This window comes from Pogona vitticeps, chromosome 6 (assembly GCF_051106095.1).
Source record: "Pogona vitticeps strain Pit_001003342236 chromosome 6, PviZW2.1, whole genome shotgun sequence".
NCBI classification, from domain to species: domain Eukaryota; kingdom Metazoa; phylum Chordata; class Lepidosauria; order Squamata; family Agamidae; genus Pogona; species Pogona vitticeps.
The window spans coordinates 56,660,253-56,679,046 of record NC_135788.1 but is presented as its reverse complement, the minus strand read 5'-3'; the positions used below and the strand labels follow the sequence as shown (position 1 = coordinate 56,679,046).

Sequence of the window (18,794 nt, the reverse complement as noted above, 5' to 3'; positions counted from 1 at the left end):
CCATCCTTTTTTAATAAAACAATAATGATTTAGAATTGCATGCATTGGTTTCTTGAACAGACTAGTCTTTCTGATTTGGCCATGTGTATTTGCTACCATATATAGAGCCCAGATTAGCCTGAGTCTTAACTCATGGATTTGTCTGTGTGTATTGCTTTTCTTAATAAAGGAGGTGGATTTGAGGAAGAAGTGTTAGTCAGGGCCTAGCTGAGAGTCTTGGGCTCATCTTAGCTCCTAAAGGACTGACTAAACTTTGGAATCTCTCCATTCTCCGGCATCCCCGGTATCTCCTTGGAGGTGGGGGATTGCTGACAGCCATCACCTCCACTGGCCTTGTTATTAGACAAGCTTTCTAAGGCCCGCCTGACTTCACTCTCCAGGATGTCTGGCTCAAGGTCAACAACCACATTATCTGGGTTGTCCGGGATATACAAATCTTTCTGGTATAATTCCTCTGTGTATTCTTGCCACCTCTCCTTGATGTCTTCTGCTTCTGTTAGGTCCCTCCCATTTTTGTCCTTTATCATGACTATCTTTGGACAAAATGTTCCTTTAAGATCTCCAAATTTCCTGAACAGATCTCTGGTTTTTCCTTTTCTATTATTTTCCTCTATTTCTTTGCATTGTTCATGTAAGAAGGCCCTCTTGTCTTTCCTTGTTATTCTTTGGAATTCTGCATTCAATTTTCTGTAACTTTCCCCAACTTCTTTGAATTTTGTTTCCCTTCTCTTCTCTGCTATTTCTAAGGCCTTGTTGGACAGCCACTTTGCTTTCTTGCATTTCCTTTTCTTTGGGATGGTTTTTGTTGCTGCCTCCTGTACAATGTTACGAGCTTACGAGCCTCTATCCAAAGTTCTTCAAGCATTCTGTCCACCAAATCTAGTTCCTTAAATCTGTTCTTCACTTCCACTGTGTGTTCATAAGGGATTTAGTTTAAATTATACCTGACTAGCCCAGTGGTTTTTCCTACTCTCTTCAGTTTAAGCTTGAATTTTGCTATGAGAAGCTGATGATCAGAGCCACAATCAGCTCCAGGTCTTGTTTTTGCTGACTGTATTGAGCTTCTCCATCTTTGGCTGCAGAGAATACAGTATAATCAATCTTATTACGGTATTGCCCATCTGGTGATTTCCATGTGTAAAGTCGCCTCTTGTGTTGTTGGAAAAGAGTGTTTGTGATGACCAGCTTGTTCTCTTGACAAAACTCTATTAGCCGTTGCCTTGCTTCATTTTGAACTCCAAGCCAAACTTTCCTGTTGTTCCTTTTATCTCTTGACTCCCTACTTTAGCATTCCAATCCCCTAGAATGAGAAGAACATCTTTCTTTGGTTTCAGTTCTAGAAGTTGTTGTAAGTCTTCATAGAATTGGTCAATTTCAGTCTCCTCAGCATTGGTGGTTGGTGCATAAACTTGGATTATTGTGATGTTGAAAGGTCTGCCTTGGATTCGTATTGAATTCATTCTATCATTTTTGAGATTATATCCCATCACAGCTTTTCCCACTCTTTTGTTGACTATGAGGGCTAGTCCATTCCTTCTACGGGATTCTTGCCCACAACAGTAGATATGATAATCGTTTGAATTGAATTTGCCCATTTCTGTCCATTTTAGTTCACTGACACCCAGGATGTCAATGTTTATTCTTGCCATCTCCTGTTTGACCACATCCAGCTTACCAAGGTTCAGAGATCTTACTCGTACATTCCAGGTTCCTATGCAGTATTTTTCTTTGCAGCATCGGACTTTCCTTTCACTTCCAGGCACGTCCGCAGCTGAGCATACTTTCGGCTTTGGCCCAACCACTTCATTAGCTCTGGAGCTACTTGTCCTCCGCTCTTCCTCAGTAGCATGTTGAACGCTTTCCAACCTGAGAGGCCCATCTTCCAGTGTCATATCTTTTAGCCTTTTGTTTCGGATCATGGGGTATTGGCAGAGATACTGGAGTGGCTTGCCAATTCCTACTCCAGGTGGATTGCATTCAGTCAGAACTCTCCACCATGACTTGTCCGCCTTGGGTGTCCCTGCACGGTATAGCTATAGCTTCTCTCGAGTTACTCAAGCCCCTTCACCATGACAAGGCAGCAATCTATGAAGGGGTAAACACCCTTTAACACCTTAATACGTGAAACAGTGTCCAATAGATTCTGGTTCAGAACTGGGTCCTACTTCTTGTGTTTTTTTGTAATTCGTGACTTTTTTTCTGTTGTACCCTCAGATAGCCTCTTCAAATTATAGTCAGAACGTTTATTTTTGGATTCCGATCTGGATGCTAAACCTGATTCAAAGTCTTCTCCAAACCTCTCTACTTTCTCTTCTATTTTTCACAGCAACTCTGCTTTCCTTTTGTCTTGACCTTCCTTGCCTCATTAATATCTTTTTATCCAAGCTTGTTTCCAATCTCATTTATTTTTTAAAAGAGTCTCCAGCAGTAATTTAATCCAAAGAAAAGAAAATTTAATCCAAAAAAGCAGTTGCAATGAATCTGGACGTAATTGTACAAATTCCCAGCAGGTGAAGCTCAAGAGTAATTTAAAAGTCCTGCACAGCTTTATTAGGCATGTCAATAGAATTTAGTTCTCTCAGTGAGTTTCTTATCGTTATATTTATTTATTTATTAATATTTTAAACTCTGAGAATAGACAGCAATCCGTTATTAAAGGCAGTTCATCTAAACTTCTGGTCAGTACTTTTGTCCGCGGCTTTTTTCTTCCTTCTTCCCCTGGGTGTAAATTGGTTTTTTTTAAAGTAATTAATTACTTTAAGCTTAAATAGTTCTTATCAGCAAATGGAAAGTTTCTCTTTCAATTTTGCACCAGTGTCAGCTCCTTCTGTCTCCGAGGAGAACAGAAAAAGCCGGGAATAGAGAGATTCCGGAGCTTAGTCAGTCCTTATGTGGCTAAGATGAGCCCAACTTAACCAGGCAACTGCACTGAAGCCCCTTCCTCAAGTCTACCATCTTTGTAAGAAAAAAAAAAAACACAACATAAACCATGAGTTAGAACTCAGGTAAATTATGGGCTCTATCGTAGCAAACACATGGCCAATTATTAGGTAGCAAAATAATTATTCAGGTTATTCTGTTCAAGAGACCAACACATGAAATCTTAAACATTATTGTTTTATTAAGAAATTATAGTTCTAGATAGAATTCAGTTTATTGCAAAATAAGGCATTTAGTAACATTTCCAAATCAAGACATTAGAATACTCCACAAACTCCAGCTGAAAAAAAAATAAAACAAAGAAATGAATACTAATCTATAGTTAAGGACGGCATAGCCTTCCTTCTCCTAAAGAAAACTACATTCTTACGTATCCAGGAATTCCATAGTCCATCAGGAACGGTAAAGTCCGTTATAGTCCATCAGGTCCATGTTAGGAAAAAGGCTCCATTTCAGAAAAAAGGCTCTTCTTCTCTCTGCAACACTCCATTTTACCACTTAAGACTCCATTACCCCCCTTCTCCTTCTTCTTCAGGATAACCAATCAGGAACAAGCAAAGAATGTCTTGTCCCACCCTAGTTTCACATGAGACTTTGCAGGTGTTATTATGTTAGTGGTAGAAATGTTATGACTACCAGAATTTCTGCTCTTCGGCCGTCCTAGCAACCAGATAAGGACTGAGAGCTAGGGAGTCGCAAACAGCATCTTGAAATTCCTTTCACAGACACAGACATTGATTCAAAATGGATGCCATTAAGACAATAATATGACTACATAACCCATTCTAATAAACACACTATAGTTTCAAAAACACATATCATTACAGCTAGTAATCAGGGGATGTGTGTGTGTTTTTCTCTCCTCTTTCTTCTCCTTCCACATTGTTACCAAAGCTTCCCCCCTTCAGTAGTAAATCATAAATACAGTAAATTAGTAGAATTTACAGAAGAGTTAACTTACCAAATATTTATTGATTCAATGGGTCTACTCTCGTTGCAACTTATTACTGAATTTCAGCCAAAGTGTACTCTATTGAAGAACTGTTTTTAGAAAACTATAGTTGTCCTGCATTCATCCCAACAACAAACAATGGCTTGTGGCTTATGGCTATAGCTTGTCCAAAAAGGTATGTTAGAGCACTGGATTGGGGATCCCAGTGAAGAAATCAAGAAAGAAATAATGGAAGGTTTATGATTGTTTAGATCTTCCTGATTAAGACGGACAGAGTTAGAGAACGACAACTGTATGGTGCTCTGCTCCTGACACTGATTCTGATTTTTCATGGCATCAGACTATGCCTTGTGTACTTTTAGTCTAACCAGTATAAACATATTTGAACCCTATTAGCATACCTAGTCTGTTGCCTTCCTGGTTTTTTTCCTTTTCAGCTTTTCCATCAAGATTATCAACATCATCATCATCATCTTCATCGTCATCTTCATCTTCTTCATCATCATCACTATACTGACCAAGAGCATTGACCAGCTCTACAAATATCTCATCATTGATAAACCCACATTCTGAAACAAAACACAAGTTAAAAGAGACTTATTTTCACTAAAGTGCAGACCTCAAGAAATATAAAACATTAGCCATAGAAAATCAAATTGCAAATTATCAAAGGAAACATAAGGCATAATTTTCAACATTTTATAGCTTCTATTTCTTAATTCCCTGTTCTATTTTTCAGTCTTTAAAAGCCTCTAAATTCTGGATGAAACACTAGCCTTAAATCCTTTTCTTATTTCTTAAAAGCTACATCAGTTGTTATTGGATTAGAAATTGACTTCAACCACTAGAATGAACTGATGTGTCACAAAGACTGGTCCTAGATTCACCTCAAGGCTGCATTTTGTGGCTTCAGGGCAAGAGGTTTCAGCAGGTGCCACTGCAGAGGCAAGCTTCTTCATAGGGCTCCCTGCACTGGCACAAAGGCTTCCTATCCTGGAATTCTAATTGGCCAATAGGATTGGCCCAGGAGTAGAAGCAGTTCTCCAGGCAGGCCAGAAAGATTGCGTTTTCAATCCAGTCTGCCTGGGTAATTTAAAAGTATTGTACAGTTGTGCCTCAACTTATGAACTTAATTGGTTCCGGAAGATGGTTATAACTCGAAAAAGTTGTAAATCGAAGCACCATTTCCCATTGGAATGCACTGAAATGCAATTAATTCATTCCAGACGAAGAAAAAAAATCACACACACACACAAAAAAAATCACTGCAAGACCCATTGGAAACACGATTAATCTCTTCTGGTCGAGGGGGGGAAGCAATCAAGCATGCAAGACCCATCGGAAATGCAAAGAGAACAAAGGTAGCAGGTCGAAAATGCAAAGAAAACAAACGGAGCCGGTTGAAAATGCAAAGAGAACAAAGGGAGCATGTCAGAAATGCAAAGAGAACAAAGCAAAAAGCAAGGGAAGCATGGAAGACCCATCAGAAATGGGGAAAAACCCCCAAAAAGCAACCAAAACCCCCAAGACCCATCGGAAATTGGGGAAACCCAAAAAACAAAACCCCCATCAGAAATGGGAAAAAACACTCCAAAAAGCAACCAGAACTCCCAAGACCCATCAGAAATTGGGGGGGGGAACCGACCAACAAACCCAAGACCCATCCCAGCGCAGAAACATAACCCCCCGGCCCAAAGCCACGCTGCAAAAACACCCAGAACAGTTTTTAAAAAGCATAAAGCAGCATCTTACCTTACCAGGCAGCCTCCTCCAATCGCACACGCACACTTTCTAACTGCTGGGGTGAAAGAGCTACAAAGAAGCAGCCTCATCGCCACCTAGAGTTAGCAATTTGAATTTCCCTGCCTTTTTCTGTTTGTAACTGGAAGCTCCGGTCGCAAGTAGAAGCAAAATTGTGTGGCCGGAGCTGCTTGTAACTCAAAATGGCCGTATGTTTTGGGGGAGGGGGCTTGTAATAATATGTCTTTTTCTGATCACAGAAGCTCTAGAATATTCTGACGAGGCTCCGTGCATGCATGGATCACCCAAAATATGATCCACAGAGGCCGTGGAAAAGAATATCCTGTTCTCAAAACAACATATACAAGATGTGAATAATAATACTATGGATGCCCCCTCTTGATTTCAGGATGAAAGCTTTTACATATTGGCCCTAGAATCTCAGACCCATTTCCATCAAAACTCTGGGACCTTAGGGAGAATCAATCTTGGAGTATTAAATGTGGTTGCCACCTGTAGTGGTGAACCTCCTTGATTTCAACAGGTCCAGTGGTGGGTCAGGGGAGTGCCTGGTGCCTGAAAACAGGATCCTTTGTTATATGTAGACATGGGGGTATTTGTATTCATATATGTATATGAATACCCTCGCACAGGTGGACATAAGGGTCTGCCCCCCTGGGGCCAGACCATCCACTCACCTGCCTGCTGCTGCCGTGGCTCCGCACTCCCTTTCAATCACTCCGAAGCTCATGGTCAACTAGCCATTAGTCAACCTGGCAGGAAGGCTCATCTTCCCTCCTTCTGCCAGGAGTGGCTAGCCAACCGCAAGCTCCAGAGCAATTGAAAGGGAGCGTGGAGCCGCAGCAGCATCGGATGGGTGAGTCAACGGTCTAGCAGCCATCATATATTAAGCTGCAGGGATACTTAGCTCATGTGGATCTTTCTTGGCCCACAAAACACTAGAAAAATTGCAGAAGCCAACCAGACCAGCTACCTGAGACTGCAGTGCTCAACGAACCCAACCTATCATTCCTCATATCTTGGGGATATTGTTTAAGCTCATGTCCAAAATATACTGGTCAAAATTTGAGGTGATACCTTTTCAGTTGTCACAATTACTTTGGCATTTCTGAATCATGAGGATGGATCTAGGTGAAAGTGGGAGGGCCCCCAAGGTGCAGCATTCCCTCCCTCCATAGGACAGAGGTGGAGAGCAAACACACATGTCCAGCTCTGGGGCTGTTGCACACTCTCTGCCCCTTTGGGAGACAGGCAGGGCCATGCAGTGGCTAACGCCCATATGGTTAACCCTGAATATATCTCCCTGTTGGAGGCAGAGTTTTGTTGTGGCACGAACTGGTCAGATTTCAGGCAAGCTCCTGAAACTGACTGGGTCCCCTCATTTCTGCCCCCGCAAAACCAGGGGGGAAAGGACACTGCTAGGAGAAGAGGTGTCTGAAGCAGGAGAGATGACAAGGGGAGGGAGAGGAATCAGCGAAGACTGGTTCCCCCTCTGAAGTTGCATCTGAGTGAACGGACTGAGGTGGAAGCCATTTTGGGAAAGAACTGGGAACACCCCAAGCAGAGAGTGAGAGAGCACAAAAGGTTGTTGGAAATATCTCAACCAGTGAGTTAAAATATTTGTTCATATAAGGAAAATCTCCATGACCCCAAATAACTCCACAGAAAAGAGATAGATGTAAAGAATCAGCAAAATGGACTTTACCTTTTTAAAAATCTTACTGTCACAGTAGAAACGACCCCACCCCAGCTTAGATCAGAAGAAGGAGAGAGGAGGAAAAGGGAGAAAACTACCTCACTACAAAAGGAGATCAATCTAAGAGAAAAGTCTAGCTCCAGTGACTATCTAAAATATCAATATCAAATCCTATTGACTTCAAAGCATTGTGGATCCTTTAAATTTGTACTATTGTGACTCAGCTACTGTGAGAAATTTCAACCCTGAGGGAAGTGCTACCTCCTTCTTCGATCAGATATGTAAACAAAACTGAGAAAGAAAAATAAGGTTACAGTGACATCTGCTGATAGAAGACTTAAACAACACTCCTTATTTACTTAATTTGGGGGGGCGGAATCTGCTGACAAAAGATTTAAACAGCATCCCTTATTTACCTATTTACTTAATTTAGGAAGAATGGGGGGGAGAACCAATATGGTGACAAAAGGTGGAAAAGAGAACTCAGAGGATCACGGGCACAAGAACAAGAATCTCAATGAGTTATTGAGGCAGGAATCATTTAGCAACTGGCAAAAGAGTATTCAAGAGATGTTATCAACAGGGCTACAGCAATTACAAAGAGGGATGGCTCAGCTATGTGCACAAATGAAAGAGTTATGGATGCAAATGACTGGTATTAAAAATCAAACTACAGAAAATTAAAAACAAATAGCCAGAATAGCTCGGAAATCAAAAACAACAGAAGACCATGAATACAGATATGGAAGAACTAAAATGCAAGAAAGCAAGATGAAATTACTGTTAAATTTACAAATGTAAAGAGCCAATACCATACTTGGAATTCCAGGATCTACCAGAACAAAAAGGAGAAGACACAGTGCAAGTGATTACTAATTATTTAGCATTGCTCATGGAGATGTAAGCAGAGGATGTTCAACAAAATATAGACACAACATGACAAATTAATACAGCATACATCAGCAATAAGACTCTCCCCAGAGAAATTCATGTTAAATTTACAAGATCATTCGAGATGAAGTTCTAAGAAATATACAAGGCAAGGAACCTAATAAAAAAGATAATTAAGATCCTGAAAAATATTCCGTGGGAAAGACAGAACAGGAGACAATATGAGGAGTCGACAGATCCCTTGAGAACAAACTCAATTATGTATAAGTGGTTGGTGCCTGAAGGTGTCCTCTTTGAATTCCAGGAGCAGAGTTATTACATTAACTCAAAATTGAAGGCAAAAGGTTTTATGAAAACAAAAGTGAAGTGACTGGGCAGAAAAGAAGAGGAAAAAAACAGATAAGAAACAAGAAGAGATCAAATGGATCATCAGGATAAGAGGCAGATGTAACCGTGTGAGTGGGTTCCAGACTAAGACCTTGTAACAAGGACTCATAAAAATAGAGAATGACAATTGCCGTCTGGGATAAGTACGCCAGCAAGGTCATAGAAAAAGCTGAGGTAAGTGGAATAAGAAAAAGGAGTAAACAAGATGAATCACTGAGAGGCCTGAGAAAAGCAGATCTACAAATAGATGTCTGTACATGTAGATAAGATCTATTTTGGGGTGGAATTGCTGATCCTGGGAAAAACCAGGAACTGGAAAAATGACTCATTTACTAAGAGGACTTGCTGTCAACATGTTTACTCTCTCAACTATAAGAATTAAGGATTTTTTCATGGCGGGTGTGGTCTGGAACAGCGCTGCAACAGACACCCAAGCTTTCATGTCTATGGCTGATCACCAGGAGACAGCGAAGCACATACACCTTAGATCAACTGAGGACCTTCAGGTTCGGTGTGAGTATTGGATGAGTGGAGTGTGTTTGAGGCCTCTTATACCTGGTATACCATTATATGCATTATATATGTTGTAAGCCGCCTAGAGTGGTCGAAATGACTAGATAGGGGGGGTATAAATACAATAAATAAATAAATAAATAAATAAATAAATAAATAAATAAATAAATAAATAAATAAATAAATAAATAAATAAACAAACAAACAAACAAACAAACAAACAAACAAACAAACATAATAAATGTTACATGAATAGTGTTACTACAAATGGCTGTTCAGTCTCTTTTTATGGGACAGCCTCTTGGGAACTCAGATCTCTCTTTCCATAAAAGCAAAGGACCATACCCTAAGTGTGGTACCACAGAAAGAAGCTCAACTAGGAGGAGGAGCTTCGTCTTGGTGAAGCTAGCAGCTCTCGGGAATAGCTCCCGGGGAAAGCTAGAACCACTTCGGTCTGGGACCCTTCCAGAAATGGGGGGGCCAAGGAAGAGTCAGGAGAGACCCTTCTGCAGCAGCTGGTGAGCCACAGAAGTTAGAAGATTGGGCAGCAATTCGATTTGTCTTTCTTCTGGAAATTCACATCAGCACAGACGAAGATGGGCGCCATTTTTGGCAACTAGCCAAAGACAGCTCCGTTCGCCGAGAATAAGAAAACAGAAGCACGGCGAAAGTATACATCAAAGTAAGTGGAAGCCCTTGTTCTATGAAAAACCTCATTAAATGAAGAACAAGTGATTGTGTGCAAATTTATGACCAAATGAGATAAGGAGCGGCATTCCTAGCATTCCAGCTTTACCCAAGCTGAAGGTCGAGTTATTTCTAAAGGAACAGCCAGGCAGAAATAGCTCGTGTCTCCATTAAAGGAGGAAAAATAACTCTTGAAGAATCAACTGACGGGCCTTGAAAAAATAAATTCTGTTGCAAGCTGTTCACTTTGGACCCCTTTTCCTCTGTGGTTATATATTTTTAGACTGTGTGGGACTCTGCTTTCCGTGGATAATATATTGCCGGGACTCTGATTGCTGGATCTCCCTGTTTGGGGGAGGAGAAGGAAGTCTTTGGAAGTAAAAGGAAGAAACGGACTGTGAGCTGTGAACTGGGGGCTATGTGGTTTGAACTGAACTGGGATCTTGACAAATGACATTCTAATAATAGAGTCTTGCCAGGTGAAGGTTAAAACAAACTTGGAGAAGAGAAAAGAAGGGAAAAGAAGAAGCAACCGGTCTGAAGATATTAGCGACGTGTAAAAGGACTGGACTACAAAGACACTTGAGAGATTTATGTTTTAGATTCCATCTCTTACTTGAATGTACCTGCTATCTTATTGCTAATATGGTATAGTTGCAAGGTGAAATATTAGAAATATTGGATGTGTACTGGGGTAAAGGGGAGAGGGAATTTTAAGTGAAAATAGTGGAAACAGAAAATGGAACCTCCCCCTGAGAAAATTACAGATCGGTGGCTAGACTGGAAAACCTCTTTTCAGATGTCACTGTTGCAAAAATTCATGCAGGTAAATTATTATATTGACCAGATGGAAGACGTGATTGGAGGCTCTAGGGGAGGGAAGATAGCAGAGGTTAAATTACACCAAAAAGAGATCTCGGAACCGGTTGTATTGATGAAGATATCAGATAATATACAAGGGATGGAGGACCACCCAGTAAGAGATGTAGCGATAGCAGATAAGGAAATTGAGGTTGAAAAGCAAACTTTGAATGATATTGTTTCCCCTTTTAAAATATGGAAGAAAAAAGAGTCGCAGAAACAAAACAAGCACAGGGAGGAAAGGGGAGGGGAGAGCAGGATTTATATTATTTTGGGTCTGTTGAGTGTATTCTCAAGAAAAAAGGAGGGTGAAAGAGGAGATATATTTCACAATTGGCCTTGGTGTTCTGATGCTGTGGGAATAACATAGATTTAAGCTGTATTACACGTATAAGTTGAAAGCTAAAGAGGTTAATACATAGACAAAATAGTCAAAAGAAGAAGAAGAAAAAGAAGAAGAAAGATGAACCTTTATTGGAACATGAATAGATTAGATGTTTATATACTTGATATGTAAGATTGAATGATTATGCATTTGATGTTTTCCTATTCTCAAAACCCTTTTTCCATTCCCCCCCACTGCCCTTTGCCTTTTGTATTCCTTCCCCATTACCCAATAGTTTTGAAAATAAAATTAAAAAAAAAGAAAGAAAGAAGCTCAACTAGAGCAGAAGAGCAAATGAGAAGCTCTAAAGAAAAGCTCACTACAGCCACAAGAGGATCCAGGAGGAGGAAAGAAAACACCAACAGTAAAGAGAGACAAAATGAACTAAAACATGGAAGTGAAAGATGATTAGATTCAACAACCAAAGAAATGAACATGTGAGTACCAAAACGTTTTGCAACTGCAACCATTTTCTGAGAGAAGGTTGCATTTTCTGACAGAATTGAAGGTGCCAATATTTTTGGCCATGACTGTATAGGAAATTACTGTAGGTGTATGAAAGTTTGAAAAATATTCTATTCCACGCGACATTTGAACCGGATTTGATCTTTTTCTTGAATATTAGATATGAGATGTTAAAGAAATGAAATATTTGATAATGCATGTAATTTCTACAGTTATTAAATGGAAAATATTAGAAGAAACAGGTATCTCGGATTTAGAAGAGCTAACAGAAAAAACATAGATAGTTGCGGAGGTGGAATAATTAGTAATAAATGAAACTTACCTTAAAAAGGACTCAAAAATAGGGGAAAATATCATAATTAGACTTGAAAGATAGCTTGAAAAGCACAGATTAAAGAAGAATGTGAAGGTCCAATTAGGGAATAGATAGATTAGTAACTATAGTAATACTGGGAAAATTTGTTTTTTTCTTTTCAATCTCTCTTTTAGTATAACTGTAGTATAACTGTGCAAGTTGATATAAATGTTCTATCTCACTCTCTGGAATTATACGCTTTCTCTATCCCACCTAAATTTCCTTCCCCATAATCCTAACCCTGCCAAATGAAAAGAATAATCTTTCTCTCCCTCTCTCCTTGGCCAACATCAGATACTAGGTGGGATGACTGACAGACATTTGTCCTCTGCCAGTGCCATGAGCTATACTGGCAGCTGTAACCAATGAAGTAGTGGCCAGTTTTAAGCCCAAATGTGTGTGTGTGTGTGTGTGTGTGTGTGTGTGTGTGTGTGCGCGTGCGTGCGCGCGTGCGTGCACGCGCGCATGTGTGTATCTGTGCACATGCATATGTGTGCAACTGTACATGTGTTCCTTTCTACTCCAGCACTGGACCACCATCAGGCTTGCAGATGACATACAGTGGACCCTCGACTTACGAAGGTCCCTTTTGTTCAGTCGTTTAGTCGTGTCCGACTCTTCGTGACCCCATGGACCAGAGCACGCCAGGCCCTCCTATCTTCCACCGCCTCCCGGAGTTGTCTCAAATTCATGTTGGTTCCTTCGATGACACTGTCCAACCATCTCATCCTTGGTCGTCCCCTTCTCCTCTTGCCTTCACACTTTCCCAACATCAAAGTCTTTTCCAAGGAGTCTTCTCTTCTCATGAGATGGCCAAAGTACTGGAGCCTCAGCTTCAGGATCTGTCCTTCCAATGAGCACTCGGGGTTGATTTCCTTTAGAATTGATAGGTTTGTTCTCTTTGCAGTCCAGGGAACTCTCAAGAGTCTCCTCCAGCACCACAATTAAAAGGCATCAATTCTTCGGCGGTCTGCTTTCTTTATGGTCCAGCTCTCACTTCCACACAACACTACAGGAAAAACCATAGCTTTGACTATTCGGACTTTTGTTGGCAAGGTGATGTCTCTGCTTTTTAAGGTGCTGTCAAGGTTTGTCATTGCTTTCCTCCCAAGAAGCAGGCGTCTTTTAATTTCGGGGCTGCTGTCTCCATCTGCAGTGATCATGGAGCCCAAGAAAGTAAAATCTGTCACTGCCTCCATATCTTCCCCTTCTATTTCCCAGGAGGTGATGGGACCAGTGGCCATGATCTTAGTTTTTTTGATGTTGAGTTTCAGACCATTTTTTGCACTCTCGTCTTTCACACTCATTACAAGGTTCTTTAGTTCCTCCTCACTTTCCGCCATCAGAGTGGTATCATCTGCATATCGGAGGTTGTTGATATTTCTTCCTGCAATCTTAATTCCAGCTTGGGATTCCTCCAGTCCAGCCTTCCGCATGATGTATTCTGCATATAAGTTAAATAAGCAGGGTGACAATACACAGCCTTGTCGTACTCCTTTCCCAATTTTGAACCAATCCGTTGTTCCATATCCAGTTCTAACTGTTGCTTCCTGTCCCACATGTAGGTTTCTCAGGAGATGGATAAGGTGGTCAGGCACTCCCATTTCTTTCAGGACTTGCCATAGTTTGCTGTGGTCCACACAGTCAAAGGCTTTTGCATAGTCAATGAAGCAGAAGTAGATGTTTTTTCTGGAACTCTCTGGCTTTCTCCATAATCCAGCGCATGTTGGCAATTTGGTCTCGAGTTCCTCTGCCCCTTCGGAATCCCGCTTGTACATCTGGGAGTTCTCGGTCCACATACTGCTGAAGCCTACCTTGGAGGATTTTGAGCATAACCTTGCTGGCGTGTGAGATGAGTGCAATTGTCCGGTAGTTGGAGCATTCTTTGGCACTGCCCTTCTTTGGTATTGGGATGTAGACTGATCTTTTCCAGTCCTCTGGCCACTGTTGAGTTTTCCAAACTTGTTGGCATATTGAATGTAGCACCTTAACAGTATCATCCTTTAAGATTTTAAATAGTTCGACTGGAATGCCATCACCTCCACTGGCCTTGTTGTTAGCCAGGCTTTCTAAGGCCCACTTGACCTCACTCTCCAGGATGTCTGGCTCTAGGTCAGCAACTTACAAAAATTTTGAGGTACGAAAAGCTCCGGCCACAGAATTTTGGTTTGACTTGTGGCCAGAGCTTCAACCTACGAAATGCAGGGGGAAAGGGTGGGAAATTCAAAGCCGCCTCCGCTGCCCTCTGCCTCCTGTCCCCGCTGCCCTCTGTCTCCCATCCCCGTTGCCCTCTGCCTCCTGTCCGTGGGGACAGGAGGTAGAGGGCACTATGGACGGGAGACAGAGTGCAGCGGAGGGGGTTTTGAAGCCCAGAAAGTAGAAAGCCGGCAGTGGGCGCGGAGTGGCTTTTGGCTTCCCAGGCGTCAAAACCCCCTCCGCTGCCCTCTATCTCCCGTCCACATTGCCCTCTGCCTCCTGTCCCCACAGGGTCCACTGTAACTGAAACAGGATGATTCTCTTGTGACTGGCACGAGACAAATTTATTTAATTTAATTCTTCCCTTATTCCTACTAGCATTAATGACAGGAAACTATGCAGCTTACAAACAAAACATTAAGGTGCACTCCTATAAATACTTGCTTGCAAATAAATACCGGTAAATTCAGTGAGATTTATTTCTAACAAGATTGCACAACAGAACAGGTTAGCAACATAGAAGCAACATAAAAAATAGAGTAATAAAATTTCATTCTACAGGTACAATTATTTGTACCTGCGGTTAAACCGCAGAAGCCTCTGTGCTGCAAGGTTGGAAGACCAGCAGTCGTAAGACTGAATCCATGTGACAGAGTGAGCTCTCGTCACTTGTCCCAGCTCCTGCCAACCTAGCACTTCGAAAGCATGTAAAAATGCAAGTGGATAAATAGGTACCACCACGGTGGGAAGGTAATGGCATTCCGTGTCTAGTTGCGCTAGCCATGTGACCACGGAAACTGTTTATGGACAAACATTTTGCTTTACTTTTACTTTATTACGGTCAAAGACCAGTAAAACCAAATCAATATAAAATAAATACATATAATTATTGTTAAGTAAAGTTGGGCAAGGTACTGTATTTTTTGCTCCATAAGACGCACTGGACCTTAAGACGCACATAATTTTTTAGAGGAGGAAAACAGGAAAAAATATTCTGAACCAAATAGTGTAATAAAATATTTAATAAACTATAACAGAATAACATTTGAACCACGTAAAGTGAACAGCAGTCAACAGTGGCATTAAGAACCATTACCACTGTCATTAACAAATGGAGAGACTTAAAGCTTTGTGTACTCTAGTTTATGTACCATAAATTTGTGTACCATAAATTTAAGTACATATAGACCATTATCAGCCAGTGATAAGACCTATACCACGCTACCTATATTTTACATTTCCTTTCATCCACCTCCTCCCCATGCTTATAGAAATGTCTCAATGACAGATGAGATTGTTGTGCAACTCTGCCCATCTACAGCTCAAGCCTATATTAAGTTAGAAATGGTTTGTCTGATTTGGCACTGCATTGAGAGGTCCCTCTTAGTTGTGTGGAGGATAAATAGTGGAATTAAACTATTTAACAGCTGGTTTTCCTTTTTTACTTTAGGTTATGCAAAAGAACAGCAACACAAAGCTTAACCCATTCACCAGCAGTAGCACATGCTCAGCATAAGACCAAATCTCCATTTTCTGACATAATTGAACATTTATAGCATGCAAGGCACAACAGCCATGAACAACGTTCTTGACGAGCCAAAAAAACTGAATACAAACTATAGTAGCTGAAATCAGGAAGCAGGTACTGTAATCCAGTTAGAAGCCACGAGGCACAGTTAGTTTCCTTGCTGCAACACCCTTTGGAAATACATTCTCTATTAGATGCCCAGAACTAGTTGAAAAGTTTGCAAGTCGAATCCAAATTTCTCATAAGAATGCATTGAAAATTAATTAATGCATCCTTATGGGAAAAAAGGTCAAAACCTTTTTTTAAAAATTAAAAGAAAGTCACTTACCAGGTACTGTAGACTGAGCCTTGCTCTTCACAGTGCATCACACACTCGGGGGTGTGTGATGAAGTGTATTTTTCTAATTAGAGATGGGTTATGTAGTCATGTCTTAACCATAGAGGAATCCATTTTGAGTCTGACACAGGCTAAGTTCTGGAAAATTACTAGTAGTTATTTTCAGCTTTTCTTATCGCTGCAGCTGGAGAGAAAAACACGGCAGAGTCAAAATATCTCTAACCTGAATGATAAACAATTCTTTGGTGTTGGTGGGAAAGTAAGGCGTGCCCTATGCTAATTCTTGCCTCAATAGCTCTTTTGTATAACCAAATCGCTGTTTAATAACCCAAACTAATTCAGACCAATCATAATCTTCCTCAGCCACTTTGGCTACTATTGTGGCTAGTTGACCGCAAATTTGGGAACGAAGGAGTTTGACAAACCAGTCCCTAGGTATCTCCAAATCTTGGCAAGATTGCTCGAAATTCTTAAGGAAGCTCAACACACAATCGCCCTCCTGGTATCTAGGTAGACTTCCCCTATCCACACTGGCTATAGAGTCTTTAATTGCCTGTTTAGCCTTTCTCTTTTCCTGCAGCTCTTGCACTTTTTGCTCCCTGCACTTATTCTTCACTTTCTCAGCCTGATTCAAAGTGTTAACAAACTCCTTTTGGGATCTCACTAGATCTGCAACCAGCTGGGTCAATTCCTCAGACGCTGGCATCGGTGTGGGTGGATTTCGCCCCCCCGCACCAGACGGATTCTCACCAACGGCTTCCTCTGTAGGTCGGGGATGTTGCTCCTCCGCTCGCCCTCTGGAATTTCTCCGGCTTGGAATAGGCAGTGGGTCAAACTCCTGGGGGTACCCAGCCATCTGTAAATCCAATTGGTCTTCTTCAACCGAATCTTCCACAATTGATTGTTCCCCCTCCGATTCCTCCATCAGCAACCTCAATTCGCTGGATGTTTTCCTCCGGCCAGTTCTCCTCTCAGTAACATGCTGAGCCATGCTGACTGCTTGCAGCCGCTGAGCTGTAAACCTCCCACTGTTTCGGCAATCAATTGCCGCCAGCCATAAAACTGCCCTGAAAACTCTGATAAGGTGCTGTGCCTTAGCTGTGCCTAGCAACGAAAAAGCTTACTTTAGAAATTTACACCTAGTCCTTTAACAGAATCCGCCCCCACAACTGACCCTTTTCAGCCAGGGCTTCAGTTGAAAAGAAATAGAGCAGAGAAAGGAAAAAAAAATATTTAACCAGTTAGCAGGACAACCCACGCTGTGTTGCTGCCTTGTTTCAAACTGAAAGCAGTCCGTGCCTGACCCTCAGCTTCAATTTACCACAGCATCTGGATAAATCCAAAGCAAACTGTGTGTAAAGAGAAAGCCCGGGCGTAACACTACTGAAATCAGGCCCGTGGATCGTAACACCGTGCCACCATGTGCGTTATTGGTCCCATAAATGAGATCAAAAACCACGAAACAGGAAAATCCAGGCTCCCTTCACCCCCGTTCGGAGCTAACTGCTTGAGTCAACACAGTTCCCGGGACATGAACTCTTGGCAGCCTGCATTTAAAAAGTCTGTTTCGATTTTATTAAAAAGAAACCACTTGATACCGCATCTTTACTGTTTAATGACTCAATTTTGGTAACGTAAGCCAAATTAATTATCTATAGGGAAACCGTTCTGTTCAAAGGACTAGAAAGGCCAATTATTAAACAACATAAGTTTATTTAAGTGAACAAAGAAAACATTTCTCTACAGTTTCATTTCTAAGCAACAGCATAACGGTTCAGCACCTTCTATAAAAATTAACTATTAAACAAAACAAAAACTAAACTATAAACTAAGGTAAACAAACGATATTCTTACGCAGTCCATATTGTTGAATTAGGTTCCTTCGCTTGGATCAAAGAAATGCAACGCCATGTTTTCAGAATCCCAAAACTCTCTTCTCCCTCTCCGAGTTACTTTTTCCAACCTCTTGTAAATTTCTCCAACCTGCCCCCTCCTGACATATTCAACCAATCACGAAGGCAAGAATTAGCATAGGGCACGCCTTACTTTCCCACCAACACCAAAGAATTGTTTATCATTCAGGTTAGAGATATTTTGACTCTGCCGTGTTTTTCTCTCCAGCTGCAGCGATAAGAAAAGCTGAAAATAACTACTAGTAATTTTCCAGAACTTAGCCTGTGTCAGACTCAAAATGGATTCCTCTATGGTTAAGACATGACTACATAACCCATCTCTAATTAGAAAAATACACTTCATCACATGGTAGACCCCAGAACAGTCAAAAAAGAGCCCCAAACAGCTAAAAGCCAGCAGGCAGCCGGCAGATGGCAGCCATTTTGTGCTCTTCTCCGCTCCTGCCCCCTCCCCTCTCCCCACCTAACAGCTGATCGGCGCTGGTCTGAAACGCTTCCCAGGCAAGCAGGTTTCAACTCAAACGGAGCACCTTTTCACCCAAGCACGGTTTAACCCAAAACAAGCAGCTTTTAAAGAAAACCAAGCAGATTTTGAAGGCAAGCATGAACGTTTCTACACAAGCAGGTTTCAACTCAAACGGAGCACCTTTTCACCCAAGCACGGTTTAACCCAAAACAAGCAGCTTTTAAACTAAATTTTACATTTTAAAATAACAATACCAGGCAGTCCCAGGTCTCTCTCCCAGCTTTCTAACTGCTTGTACTAGCAAGGAAGCAGACAAGCAGCCTCTTCACTAACTGAAAGTTTGAATTTCCCCGCTTTCCCTGCCTTCCCTGCATATTAGGTATGCTAATATCTGTGCAATGGAGGCTTGTGGGAGGAACATTCCAGCCCCTGATGGGGGTCCTGTGGGGCACCCCAAAACA

The 18,794-nt window shown here is 41.4% G+C and overlaps 1 protein-coding gene across 22 annotated transcripts in view; it reads right to left on the bottom strand.

The window, feature by feature from the left end:
• The window catches only part of EZH2 (enhancer of zeste 2 polycomb repressive complex 2 subunit), a 219,086-nt gene that overhangs the window by 93,698 nt on the left and 106,594 nt on the right, over positions 1–18,794 (bottom strand). For all 22 annotated transcript variants that reach the window (XM_078377422.1, XM_078377420.1, XM_078377416.1 and 19 more), the window contains one exon: positions 4,294–4,461. In XM_078377422.1, the coding sequence (XP_078233548.1) occupies positions 4,294–4,461 (168 nt within the window). The remainder of the gene's footprint in view (positions 1–4,293; positions 4,462–18,794) is intronic.